Source organism: Juglans regia, chromosome 7, assembly GCF_001411555.2.
Source record: "Juglans regia cultivar Chandler chromosome 7, Walnut 2.0, whole genome shotgun sequence".
Lineage (NCBI taxonomy): Eukaryota > Viridiplantae > Streptophyta > Magnoliopsida > Fagales > Juglandaceae > Juglans > Juglans regia.
In genome coordinates this window covers 43,020,997-43,036,517 of record NC_049907.1, presented here as the reverse complement: position 1 = coordinate 43,036,517, position 15,521 = coordinate 43,020,997, and the positions used below count along the sequence as shown (strand labels likewise).

The following is a 15,521-nucleotide window of genomic DNA, read 5'->3' as shown; positions in this document are numbered from 1 at the left end:
TTCTACGACGGTGTCTCGAGAAGGCTACCAAAAGACTGCGTGTATGGGCTTCTTGGATTTATCTATAAATAGAAAGAGGTTTTGGTTAAAGAGTCATATGCATGCATTCATGCATGGGCTTCTTCCATTTCTTGGCCCAAGTACCATAGCATTAGCTTCATCAAAATCATCTTCAAAATTTGATGAAAACTTTTCTATCTATAATTTCACATTAGATTAGCTATTTAATTTATCAAAATAATAATATAATATTATTTTTTTAATAATAATATTTTTTATTTTTTTCATATTTTACAATTACATTAATCATATGTACATTAATAATTTAATTTGATACTTAAATTATTATCATCCAACTAATTTTTTTCTTCAACCAAATTACCCAACAAACACATTTGACAATCTAATTTTCAAACCCAAACTAGTAGTATGTTGCATATCTCCATAAATCTAACTAACTCAAGTTGTTGTCATCATACAAAATAAATAACAAGCATATTCTCTCTCGAGCAATCATTGGTATTGACATATGATTATTGCTGAATGAACATATGATTATTGATGAATGAACATGCTGAAATTACTCAAGTAGAGTTTGATCTATCACATATACGTCCTTGGTATTGACAACCATGTCAATTCTAGTAGTGTTATGACTTATTACTCAAAACATATAAACCAATACTATGCTATGTCCATCAAATCAGACAGCCATTAGTTTACTCCAACTCGAGCAATATCTTCAAAATATAAGCTTTTAGCATCAGGACCTCCAATAGAGAATTGTTAGAGCATGAAAGCATTTGGTGTAGAGTCTACTAGGGAAAAAATAAATAGTTTAACAAGCCAAATATTCAGCTGACCTTCCCAGGAGCAATTAGGTTTTTCTTTTCTGGATCTGCAAACATGGCAAGTGCTGGCCTGGTGACAGAAACAAACAATTATAATACAATTTTATATTGGAACTATGGTAAATATATGTATTACATTATGATAACAGGACAAAGCTACATTGGGGAAATAAGATACATGTCTTTGAAGCAGTGGGTTGCATCATTTCTTGCTTGAAAGCAATATAAGCTCCACATTCTTCAGCGACTTTATTAAGATATACAAGAGGAGTTCTCCCAATGAGCTGAAGTTCATAAAAAAGATTACATAAAGTCATAAATAAGTTTCATTCTATTAATTAAGGCATGCATAACTTACCAGTAAGGAATAAAGATTGAAACTATAACAATTTTTTTTTTCTAATCAAGTTTACTCAAATCCATCCTTATACTTGTAGCCACAACACATTTTTTTTATAACTATTGTTTTGAATAAACATCAATTTGCTAATTCTGTTTACAAAAGAGACAATCAATATCCAAACCATTAGGCTGAATAAAAATGTAAGCTTTCAATATCTTCCAGACAAATGAAAATTTGATTATAGGATAATTGTAGAAAAAAATGAAATGAAGAAATAAACAATTGATGCTGTTATAAAACATTCCAATCATCACCTATAACTTATATTAATGGCCCTCAAGATACGTGGCTGAGTCATTTATAAGCCTACATTCATCTTGAAAGATATGCAAGTGATAAGAAATTCAATGACAAAGGTCCAGAGCAAGGCAGTGTCGACAATCTATGTGACGCCCCCATTCCTCGCTTGAGATGGAACGAAGATTTAGAGTATCGGGACATGCAATATAAGGTTACATATCCTCGTTCGTAACAGTTAATATGTAATGCATCATAGTATGCAATAATCGCAGTGGAAATAAAAGGTTAAAATGAAAAATATGTCATAATAACTAAAACATTCAAACTTCATTAGATAATCGTCATGTTTAAAATACTAGAGTAGCATAGACTTATATACAAAGTCATATCATTTTCTTCATGCGATCTAAACCATAAAAGACTTGGGTTATGAACATCAAAATTAAATCTAACTTACTCTCCAAAGTCGGCTCCTCCTCAATCGTGCGAATCTAGTGCTCAAGCAATCTCATCCTGATCGATGTCTGACACAACTTCTATCATTTCGAGTAGTGGTCCCACTAAAGGGTGAGATTTACTTGAAATTTCAGTAAGTTAAACAGCTAACTGACACAAAGATAAATCAATCGTGAAAAAATGATAAATATGCAATGCATGAAATGCATAAAATCAATATGCATGTCCCATAAAAGTGGGAGGTGCTCAAATCTAAAACATTTACAGATTTGCTTGCAAGAGCTTAGGTCACTTGTACAAAATGAAATAGTGTCCTAATCGACCATCATTTCCTCTCCACAGTAGTTACAAGGGTCCTGTAGATGAATTCAAGTCGTGGGGTATCATTTGGGTGGCAGAAGATCCCTCAAACCACTATTGAAAACAAGTGGATGGAGGTAGTTTTGTGGTGGCAGAAAATCAGTTCGGTTTTGAATTTTTTAGGCAGCAAAAATGAGTCAAAATCCTTGATGATGGTCATGGGACTTCTTGGTGATTGGGTGGAGAAGGAGGTGGCGTGGGGTGGTGGTGCAAACCACGGTAGGAGACTGGTTCAAATTCAATCCAAATGGTTCCTACACAAACTAGACCAAGGTGCACCTGGTCTGGTTATTTGAGTTGATTGATGCAATCAATTTCGTCTAAGGCTCAAACTGAGTTTGGGAATGTCTCATGAGATATTTAAGGACCATATTACCCATGAGAACAAACCACAAAAATGTTTGGCCTAAAGGTAAAACAGTCTAAGCATTACAAAAGACAATGCACAAAACCGATTGAAGCATGGTTTGGGCTTGTTATGTCATTTTTCTTAATGACATATGAGATGGTTTAGTTAGGGTATTAACATGGTCTAATCATGGTTTAAGGGAGTATTAAGTCAAGCAAATTTGAATTAAAAAGTTTAAGAAAATAGTAAGCATGATTAAGTTTCAAAGCATGACTTAAAGTGCACAAACATCAAGTATGATGGTTAATGGGCTTAGCCAATTTTCAAAACTTAATTTGAGTACTTTGAGTATGATTTGGACTTAAGGAAACCAATGGTATGGTGTATTGGTCCTTAGGTCTTTGAATGGTGAAATGAGTCCAAATATAATTTTGGGCCATAAGGGCTTGAAAATGGCCAAAAGTCCAATCTACACCAAAGGCCTTATACATTCATATACTTAGGCCGAAACTAGTATTGATTTCTTAAGGGCTTAGTTCAATATTTTCTTGGGCTAGGCCCATGTATATACTTGGATCCAAACTTACTAATAAGCTTGTCCCTCTAATCCTTAGCTCATTAACATTAAGTACAAATATTAATACTAATTCCACTATCAACCTTAATGAAAGTGATTAACTTATAATTAAAAGCATAATTTAGAGTACTTAAGGGTTAATCAATGGTTAATTAAGCGAGGTGTCACAGTTTACCATTGTGAGTTTCATGTTTCTGAATTATTAATTTACTTTATATTTGTTAAGACTTAAGGCTAAGACCTAGGCCAACCACACCCCATCTATCTCACTGTCCCACGAGTCAAAGACATATTAATTGCGTTTCTAATGGCATAAGGAAGTCCATCTCATATTTGGTGTAGAAGGTTTACAGAGTACAGACAGTTGATTCACTGAACACTTCATTTGTTTTATCATTTTTTCAGAAACTGGGTGTCTTTAATTTGTAGCAAGATTGGTAGCAGGTCCTAAAGAAATTAAAGAAGCTAGCTAAGTCACACTAAGACTGCCCCTTTCAAGTCTATAACCAAAACTCATGTCATAGATGAGTGATCCAAAACGAACACCACGACAAGCAACAGCTTGGAAGCCATGCCTTCAATCAACCCATAAACCCAATTTGAAATTTTAAAAAATAGCAAATACTCAAAGAAAATCAACTCATAAACCTTGTGATTCATAATAGAAATGCAAGAAAAATGCTCTCAATTTGGGTGCTTAGAGAAATGCAAGAAAATACCCTCAAGCAGTGATTTCTTGGATTGGGTAATGATTTCCTCAATCCCTCAAGAGCGATTTACTCGAACGACATCACTAAGATTTCCTTGTGCTCCTCAAACACGATTTAGCTGGGGAATGGTGAGTTTATGAGGTTGGGTTTAGCGAAATCTAAATAAAAAATGAAGAGAATGGGAGAGAGAGAGAGAGTGAGTGAGTGTTGGGCTCTAAAGGAAAGAGAGAATGAGAGAAAGAGAAAGGGAAGATAGAAAATGGAGAGGAAAAATTGAAATGGAGAAATGGAATTTTTTTCAGATTCATGAGCGAAAGAAATGGGAGAAAGGGACACGGGAGAGGAGAAAGAAATGAAATTACGGGCAAAAATGGGAAGGGCAGTTGAAAGAAGTGATTTTGTAATAAAATAATCGGGATAAATTATGAATAGTGAGTCTTTAAATATGAAAATGAAAATAAATTTCCTGCATCTCAAAATTTGAGTTTTCATGTTTACCGAATTCAATGCCAGTGTTTTAAACCCCCCCTCCCCATTCATCAACTTTTGGAGATTCCTTCATTTTAAGGAGACTGATGTGAGTGCTCTTAGTTAATAAAACTCTCTCAGTCGAGAGCTCATGCAAAAGGACAGAGTGTCGTGTCACAATAGCCCACCGCCATGACTGTCCGACGAACTAATCTTCTAGGTAAGTAGCTTTCCAGTTTCCACCGTCCCTAGGAATTTTTATCATTTCTTCCTTGATATGAATCATAGACACCAATTTAGAGCATTATATATGGAATGTCATTTTGGGGTACTCCGGCCACCCTGATGTTGTGTGTTAGCCAAGGGTATCTACTGTATTCCTTTTCTTTTTTTTTTTCTAATTTTTATAAAAAGTCTTTTACATATTTGGTTTTTCTTACTTGTTAAAAACTAGGTTGGGTGGTTCATTTTCAAGAAAAAATTATTAAGATAGTTCCAAAATAGGGATACTCATTTTGCGAATACATAAAACATACCCAATATATTGAAGTAGAAAAGTTATTCTTGTCAATCATTATTCATCACCCTATACTCTACACTACACACCCTATGAAAAATTTATAGATATGGGATGTGGGGTGTAAGAGTAAATAGTGGCTGATGCATATAATTTCTCATTAAAATAATGACTTATTAATCCGTGCTTTACGTTTAAGAATGTAACTGATTTGGTTCATCTCGTTTTGGATATTTTGTAGAATAAACGATATATACTAGTTTTGAAAATTTAAGAATCAGTATTTAACAGATTCATCACAAAAATTGAAATTTATGGGATTTTCGGTTTCAGTCCAGTCTAGTCCTATTTCTCAGGTTTTACGAATAAACAAAATCATAATTTAACAAAACTTTAACAACTAATTGACTAATTCCCTCATTTTATGTTATATTAATTCTATATTATAAAATTAAAATTTTAATGTTATATGAAAATCTAAATTTTATATTAAGAATTACAAGATTAATTTATGTTATCTAATAATCAAATGTTATATTAAAATCTATAAGATTAATGTTATGTTATAAGATTAATAAATACGAATAATAAGATTAAGATTTATTGTTATATTAATTAGCATATAATATATATAACATAATATAAAAAATTATACATAATATAAAATATCATATAAGGATATTTTATATATACTTTAAAAAATGAATATATATCTAGTGGTCCGATTCGGTTCGAATGGTGTTATAAATATTAAAACCAAAATGGGACCAGTTTCTAACCGATTTTGATTGAGAGAAATCGGAATCGGATCGAACACTTCGGTTTGATTCGGTTTGATTCGGTTCAATCAGTGAAACTGATTAATCGATTTTTTTATAGCCCCAATCAGGTTGGATAATTTTGACCATTTACATAAAATAATAAGATTTGTTTTTGTTTTAAGGAAATATAGTACATAATGCACATAATGAGACAGTCTCTCCCCCTTTTATTTTTTATATTTTTTCGACCTTTTTCATCTTCATGGCCATGATTAGAGTACTATAATTACATTCTTAAAATCTACGAAAAGTTGCATCTCGAGTATAGAATTTAAGATTGGAAAATATTATGATTATATAAATATATGAAAAGTTCCATTTTTATGAAAAATAAATTTATAAATTGATATAATATATTAGATATATTTTATAATTTAATATATCATATTAAATCACTTAATTTTATAAAATATATAAATTAATTTTTTTTAATAAATAAATAATCCAATGAAAAGATATAACAACAGTCTCTGATATTTATGATTGCATTATGGTTGCCAGGAAGGGGATGATCTGGTTGGGAGGGAATATTAAAAGAGAGGATTTTAACGACGACTTTTGCATCAACCCAATGAATTCTTATTTTTATTTTCCGGAGGTCTTAAATTGCTTGGTTTTCTCACTTGTGACTAGACAATATCCCGATCCGACTATTCTTGCAAGTGAAGTGCGACGTAAATTGATTATATAAAAATAAATTTATAAAAAATCAAATAACACAACATCACTTTATAAATTTATTTTTAAGTGATAATTTTTAATTAAAGTATTTTTCTCATATTTTTTTAATTTTGGATTAGTTGGATTTTCTTTGGAGACCAGATAATAATAAGTTGATTTGTAAATAACATTGAAATATTTTGAGTTAAGTATTTATTGAATTTTAAAAAATAAGAAAAAAAGTTAAATAAAAAATTATAAAATTTAAATATTATTATAATATAATATATTATTTTTATCTTAATATTTAAAAAAATTAAATTATTTTGTATATTTTGTTTAAAAATTTTAAAAGTCATAATAAAAATTATTTTATAATTATTTATATTTAATTGATATTTATTCGAGAAATGAAATGTCACGAAAGGAGATAAAATTATTTACAAACAACTTATGAAATGGGTAATACTAACTTCTGAAATGGGTAATACTAGGGATCCCGTTAGAGCTCCTGTTCTTTTTTTTCTTTTTCTTTTTTTTAGTTTTGTTTTTTATTTAATAATTAAGAAAATATTATTTAATAATTATGTTAATTTTTTAAATATTTAAAAATTTTAAAAAAATAATGTGAAAAAAACAAAAAATTTAATTTTTTTTCATGTTATTTTTTAACACTTTTATATATTTTTGAAAAAGAAAATTTATAATATTATTAAACAACATTTTTCTAACTAGTTAAAAAAAAAAACTAAAAAGTAAGAAAAAAATTTGGAGCGGAGCTCCCAGCGTATCCCTCCCTATCATTTTCCTTCTGAAATTAAGACTCTGTTTAGTTAGTAAATTCATTCGAGTTTAATCCAGTTCAATCTAATTTTATGGTAAGTCTAATATTTAAAAACTAAAATTTTAAATTATTAAATTTATTTTAACTCAAAATCTCTTTACATGAAAGATCCACGACCCTTTTTCAATTTAATATTTGTTTATATGTGGGATTTATAATTTTTTTAATTTTTTATAAATACATATAAATTTAACTTAATATTTAAAAACATTTAAATTCATTTTAAATAATTTTCACAAAATTTATTTTACTATTTCAACTTATTATTATACATAAATAATTCGACTCAACAACTTAATATCTAAACACAACTTTACATTTGGATAGTGAGAATACTTGAGAAGTATTGAGAATGTTTGTGAATAGTTATGAGTAGAGATTAGAGTGAGTTTGTGGATCCCATTGAGAGTATTTTAAGTTTTGGATGTATGAAGTATGTTGAGTTGTTGACTTTTGGATAAGTAGTTAAAAAAGGTATGAGTCTCATAAATATTATAGTGATTTTATTTTTAATAATAAATATTATAGTGATTTTATTATAGTGATTTTTTAATATTAATAAATATTATAGTGATTTTATTATATTTTTATATATAATAATAATAAATATTATAATGATTTTATTTATATATATAATAGTGATAAATATTATAGTAATGTTATTTTTTATTTATATATTATAGTGATTTTATTTTTTATTTATATTTAATAGTGATAAATATTATAATAATTAAAAAAAAATTTAATACGAAGATAGTTCATTACATTTAGTATGTAAAATATTTCTAATAAGATGATAATACTTAAAAACATATTGAGATATATTAATTACCCAAACGTAGAGTCTTGTCCATCAATCCCAGAGTCGAGTCAAGTCAAGTCATTGCTTTTTTGGTCATAGATAGAAAGGGCCCAACACTTTTAATTGTCTATTTCTTTTTTTATTATAACATCAATTGTGGGTTAGGAAATGCCATCTTACACAGGTTGTTCTTTTGCTTTCTACTTTTGAATGTTCAAACTTTGAGTAATATTACGTCCTTTTATTTTATTTTTTCATTTAGACTGTTTATATATTTAATTTTTATTTAGACTCTATTTAAATTTAAAAATAAGATGAGTTGAGATAATTTATAAATAATAATAAAATTTATAAGATAATCTCAACTCATCTCTCAATCTAAACTAATTTTTAATAGTTAAAAAATTAATTATTAATATATTGATATATATTTTTATTTTTTAAAAATATTTGAAATAAAAAATAAAAAAATATAATTTATACTAACAACACATAAAATAAAAATATATAAGCTGTATAGTAACACCACTCATTTCCTCAAAAAAACAGGTCCAAAGGAAAAAATTATTATTATTTTTTTTGGTTGGGTTTGAAATCAACAACCACTAGCTGGTTGTAGAAGATGAAAATGACCAATAACTTACAATGACATTATTTCCGTCATCCTTTTTCCTCTGGCCTTGTGTTCAAAGTTTACCAAGTCTCGTGCACCAAAAAAGTCCTTGCCCCTATCCTCCCGCCAAACTTGATAACGATGGTCGATTCGACTACTATTTTAGCCCCTAAATTTGTAGTTTTCAACTTTCTGGTCTTGTTTAACAAGTCTCGAATAAAATATTTTTTTTATTTAAAAATTTTAATTATTTATTTTATTTTATATAATAATTTTAAAAAATTATAATAATAAAATAAGATAAGATTAATTATAAAAACAAACGACTTGCATGCTTTCTCGCACAACTTTTGTTGTCTATTCGGTAACGGAAGTTTCTTCCCCTTTTTTCCGAGACAAGTTTCAATATAGTAAGTAACTAAGTATGCTATAGCTCTTTAGAAAAAATCGACAATAAAAAATTTTGATTTTTTATATAGATCTTAGATATGTCTTACTTTTTGTTTTAAATAAATATAAAATGCTTGCATATTGTATAATTTATCTATTATTTATATTGTATTAAATTTCTATATTAATAATAATTTTAGGTACTAATAACTTAAGAATAAATATAGATAAAAATTATTATTAGAAATATCTATTTTACATATATAATGTAGTATTATTTAGACCACACATTTTCTCAAATAAATATTAAAAATAATTAACTAAAAATAATCATACAATAAATATAAAATATACACTATTATAATAATTTTCCTATCACATTACTCATAACTTAATAAGTGAATGTTACCTGCAGTGTTTTGTTCCGTATGTTCCTTCCCGTATCTCGAATCTTTCTCAACAACGAGAGAGTTGCAGCCACGTGAAATGCGTGTCTCACAGCATTGGCGTGCAGGATCGTGACACTTGGCAAAAGTAGGGCACCGTTTAAATAGTCGTGCTAGCGTACCGGCCGCTTTGACAGCTACCCGTTTCTTTTCAAAATCATTTCATCTAATATAATTATTATAATTTTTTTAATTTTTAATAAAAAATAAAATAAAAAATTTAATTTTTAAAATTTTAAAATAAAAATAATATTAAAAAATATATTCTAATAATACTTTATTTAATTTTTTAATTTTAATTTTAATTTATATCATCTAAAAAAATAAACGAACTCAATATAAAATTACTTTTTTATTTTTATTTTTTATTAGTTTTTAAAATATTTAAAATTTAAATGAAAAATATTACTTTATTCATTTTATTGTGTTCTTAACTTGACATCTTATATATTTTATTTTATTTTATAATTTATTTTTATTTAATAATAGAAGATGTGACTATTAAGTATTTCGTATTGATATTTTTTTTATTTTTAAATAATATTTTAAAATAATAAAAAAATAAAAATAAAAAATAAAAAAATTGAAACTAGCAATCAAAATAAGCTGCTTTATTTAAATATTTTTAAAAAAATATATATATATTAATATATTAAAAATCATTTTTTTAATTTTTAAAAAAATTAAAAACAAATAAATAATAAACAATAAACTCAAGCAGCGTATTAATATTTATTTTTTATTGAGTACTTTTCAACGTGCTCTATTAAAAGCGTAGTCGTAAGAGCCTCGATGAAACGTGACACGAGCGCTTGCTTGATTGGAACGGTCGTGGGCCTGTACACGTCTAGGTCAAGTGTCGGCACGGAAGTCCAAATCAATGCCGCCTAATCCCGTTAGACGTTTAACTCCGTCAGCTTGGAAAAAGTATTTGCATTTCAAATTACATTAATGATAAAAATAAATAAAATTCAATTTATAATCTATTTTATTATTTTTTAAATATTTTATTTTCTCTTATCGAATAATTGGATTATAAGTTAAAACTAACAAAAATAATTCTCCTTCATTTTTACATGAGATTCTATTATTACTTAATTCAAATATAATTCAGAATAATTTCTATAAAATCTCGAGACATATTTGGTATTAAGTTTTGTAAAAATAAACCCATAGCTACAGTGCCAAGATTAAAAAGTATATTTTATCTGCCAATGCTTTTATTTTTTCATTTAAATCTTAAATGGTCAAAGAAAAATATAGAGAACATCAGACCAAGTTGCTTGGATAGTTTGAAGAGAATTTTTAATTTTAAATTAAAGTTTAAAGTATTAAATGTTAATATTATTAATTTTTTAAAATTTTAAAAAATTAAATTATTTATTTTATTTTATATAAAAATTTAAAATAAATTTAATAATAAAATAAAATGAGAATCTTATGTCTCATTTCAATTGCTAAACATACGGTTGCGCTGATTGTCCCGTTCCCAATAGGGCAATCATGTAAATGTGTCAAGTTCCACTAGCACGGCAGGGATGCCATCGCTGTCTTCGATTTCATTGACTTGTTTGGTTTGAATGCTGTGCGTCGACTGTCGAGGACTACTTTTCTCTCCTTAATTTTTATCGATGCAAAAAACACGTGCTTGAAACCAATAAATAATAAAGAATCTGCATGTCCAAATTCAGAGATTTGCAATAAAAAAAATCTAAGGACAGCTAGAGCCTATCGGGTTCGAAGCACGTGCTATTAAGTAATAATGCAAGTAAACACCTTCCAGTTCCAGGCCCCCCCATATATGTCCCATCCTCGCCTCAATTGTTCTCAAAGCAAAAGTCTGAAAACACCACTTCATTCTTGTGGAGAAAACATTTCTTAAGCTTCTGTATTTCCACACAAACATGTCGAAGCCCGGATTTCAGTCGTCGACACCGGAGAAGTCCAATTTTGCACAGACATGCAACCTCTTGAGCCAGTACTTGAAGGAGAGAGGAAATCTCGGAGATCTCAGCCTTGGAATCACTCGGAAACCGGAACCCAAAGGTGCCATTTTTTTTTTCTTTTATCTTCCTATGTCTTTTGGGGTGGTCTTCTCCTTCACGTTTTCTTTCTGTAAATCGTTTGTTGGCTTGTGCCGGCAGTTCAGAAAACTAGAGCTAAATTTTGGTTTCGAAACTGGGTAATTAAATTCAGATGAACCGATTGTTCTCTGTGTCCTTTGAATTTCTCATCAAGCTGACGGAAACGCCTTCTTAAACCTATGTTAATTTATATTTTCCGTCAATAAATAAGTCTTGCTAACAAGAAGTCTCAATTCAAGATCGAAGTGTCTTACAGTACTTTGTTTGGCCACGTTTCAGAAAATCCAGAAATATATCTTCCGGTGGCAACCACTAAAGATTTATTAACAAAAATGGAGATCAATTCAACCGAGGCTTTGAGACAGAACGCCGTGGCTCCCTCAAATGCGCAACCCATGGAGTTTCTTCCACAGTTGGACTGTTTCCGTCCCTTAAACTCGGTCGACGTCGCTGCCAATAACTTCAGGTTTGTGGCCTTTTGTGTTTTCTTCTCTTCTCCCTCCGAAATATGCACGAAGATTAAGGAAGATATCCCTATTTTATTTTTGGAAAACACTACTTTGCCTCCCCCCTTTGCCCCCTTTATTTGACCGCTTGTCCTTTTTCTTTTTTTTTTTTTTTTTTTTATGATTAAAGGAAGTGATTTTAAAATGTATTTGTATTTTTTTATTTTTTTAAATATATTTAAATGTATTAAAAAAAAATATAAGAAAAAAAAAAGTTACGCTGGGCGGTACGCCCAGCGGTCAACATGGGGCGGCATTGTAGCCGCACCCTTTATTTTTTCTGAGGCGCAAAGTTAGTTTAGAGTTGAATCGTTGATGATTGTGGGCCCGTAACTCAATACACGTATGGAGTCATGTGAAATTACTGGAGACCCCTAACTTTTTGCACAAAAAAGAATGCAAATGCATCCCTACATTCATATTATATTTTAGTCTTTTCCGTGATGGGTATAATAGGGAAAGGAAAGTTCATGCATGTAATATACATAAAGCATACACTGATTCAACTACTATATGGGCATTCTAGTTATTTTTTCAGCTTCAAGCTTCAATCCTTGAACTGTTTTTCTTTTTTCCTAAAATTATCAGTATTTTTTTATGGTATTAGGAAACTAGCACTCAAGGAGCCTGTAACGATAGCCCAGATGACGATATTTTATGCCGGCCAAATACTAGTACTGAACGACTTTCCTGCCGACAAGGCAAGGGAGATCGTGGCTTTAGCTAGCAAGGGAAGCTCTAATACTTCCAGTGGCTTTGTTTCTGCTTCCGGCATGGACAAAGTTAATTCAGGAAGATCTATGGCTCCTGAATCAACCGTACTTGTAGCCACGTCCGAAAAAAATACCACCCAAGAACGCCTTCAACAACAACCTCATGAAATTGCTTCTGGTAATTGCCTTGCTTTTTTGTGAATGATTTATGCGGAAGGTTAGTGAAGGGTTTCGAGAGATTTCATACTAATGTTTTTAATTGCTTCTTCTACTTTTCAGATTTGCCAATTGCAAGGAGGGCTTCGCTCCACCGGTTCTTTGCGAAGAGGAAGGATAGGTAGGAAAATTTATAGGAGATAAAAAATTAAAGGAAACAAATTCATATATATGTTCTTTCAAAAAACTTCTCTTGCTCTGCTATCCAAGCTACCTGTGGTAGATTTTAGCAAAAGTTGTTGAATAGTGCAATTTTTTTTTTCCTTTCGTTTTTGTTTGATCGATCAATTATTAGTTTATACTCGTTTTTAATTAGTTTTTGCTTCTTCCTTTTTAGGGTGGCGGCAAAAGCACCGTATCAAGTGAACCCACTTCCCCGAGCTCCTCCCAAGCCCGAGGAAAGCAATCCATGGATTGAGCTCATGGAAGGTGAATCTTCAAAACAGCTTGAGCTTAAGTTATAGTTGACCACCTCGCCATGTTCTATGACAGAGATCATCGCCCTCCGGGGGCTTGAAATCCTAACTATACTTGTGATGTTGTTAATTTTTTTGAACCTTTTTTTTGGTTTTCTTATTTAGAAAACTTTGTATAAATTATTAATGATCCATTAGATCCGGTTTCTGAAAATAACTTGAAATCTCTCTACTGATCTTCAGTTGCTTCGTCTGATTGAAAATTTTTCATGCTAACCTTTCATGATCACGCGCATGTAACCTAACCCAACATCCTCGCATGTGGAAGCACGACCAAGGCAAAACCGTGTATGTAAAGAAAATGGGCTTATTGGTCGATCGATTCCTGCCCCCATTTTTGCGGGTTGTGCTTCATGTATATATCGAGGATATTCATGCATAGGGGCTATGAATAGTCAGATTCGATGGGGATCGAGCAGCTATATATAATATAGTACACGTACCTATATAGATCCATCCAGCCTGGTGGCAGGATCGTGAAAACTCGACCGGGTTTGACTTGGGTATATCCAAGACGATTAAAATCATGTTGGCGTGCATGTTTTGGGTCGCATACGACCTGGGTAAATTAATGTCCGGTCAACTAATCTGCAATAATTAATACTCCTCGACGAAGGAGGAGGTGCCTGATGGTTAGGTTGCTGGTGGGTTTAGGTGGCCATAACTTTGATATATATCGTCGTTATAAGAAAATTGTTTATTTATAATTAGTTAATTTTAATAAAATAATTATTTATAATTAAAATGAATTTATTTTAATCATAAATAATCTTTTTATCGTAATTAAATAATCATAAAAAATTATTTTTTTTGTAATGCGTGGGCTTAGGTTCGGTTGCTAACTTGCTCATGTATGGCAACTTGGGTTTTGTGGCTTAGCAGATATCTGTCCTTGAGAATCCACATGATCTGTTTATGGGATTGAGAGGTTTGGTTTTGTGGAAAATCTGTGGGCGTTTAGTTGCCACCTGTCCGGACGGACGTATATTGGGTGATTTCACTGACATGTATTGGTGTTGATTGGAGCTGAGGCCGGCCGTCATGGCTTTGTTAAATTGTTGTTGGCCGCATTCTCATTATATTATTTAAAAGTTAAATTTAATAAAAATTTAACTATTAAATCATAAAATAACTAACATTAAAATAACTATATTTCAAATATTTAGAATATAATTACAGTAATATCTAAAATTATTTTCAAATTTGAAAGAAATTATTCATTTATTAAATCTATTTTATATTCTTTTTTTCTCTCTCCCTTTAATATCAATTATTTCTCTCTATTTTAAATGACAATTGAAAAAATATAATTAAAATATAATTACTAATTAATATATAATATTATGAATAGTAAAATATGATAAAATAAAATAAATTCATAATTAAAAAAATTAAAAATTTTTTAAAATTATTAATTACTCGTTACTATATAGTGAATAAATGAATAATCTAACACGAAGATTTGATGTGAATATTCAAAGTTAAATTCATCTTATATTATTTTATTGTCATATAATGAAAAAATAACTATTCCAATGTAGAAACTTATGTGAATGTAATAGCTAAATGTTAAATTCATCTTACATTTATCAAAAATATATTTTAACTTTAACTAATCAAATGAGAGTGCTCTTAGAGAGTTTGCATGTGTGTTTGGGCTTATATTACAACGAGACACAAATAGTTTTTTTTTTTTTTTGACGGAGTTAAAAATCGTGGGTACATGAATGGTTAATTACATTCTAAACATTAAGCAAAGTTTAATACAGTCGGACATATTAATTATGACCATATCAATTAATCAAATGTTAGGATTGATTTGGATAGTGAGATGAGATGAGATGATTTTAGATGAGTTGAATAAAATATTATTAGAATATTATTTATTATTATTATTATTATTTTAAAATTTTAAAAAATTGAATTATTTATTATATTTTATATGTAAATTTGAAAAAAATTATAATGATGAAATGAAACCATCTCTTAATCTAAACAAGACCTTAAATTAACTACGAG

General features: G+C 29.5%; 1 protein-coding gene across 1 annotated transcript; it reads left to right on the top strand.

Moving 5' to 3' along the window:
* Positions 1-11,278: 11,278 nt before the first annotated feature.
* LOC109001963 (protein TIFY 10A-like) lies at positions 11,279-13,649 on the top strand. Its single transcript, XM_018979493.2, has 5 exons — positions 11,279-11,553; positions 11,871-12,057; positions 12,705-12,988; positions 13,090-13,147; positions 13,364-13,649. Exons 1-5 carry the CDS (start codon positions 11,412-11,414, stop codon positions 13,488-13,490), a joined length of 798 nt encoding a protein of 265 aa, XP_018835038.1. The 5' UTR covers positions 11,279-11,411; the 3' UTR covers positions 13,491-13,649.
* Positions 13,650-15,521: the final 1,872 nt, after the last annotated feature.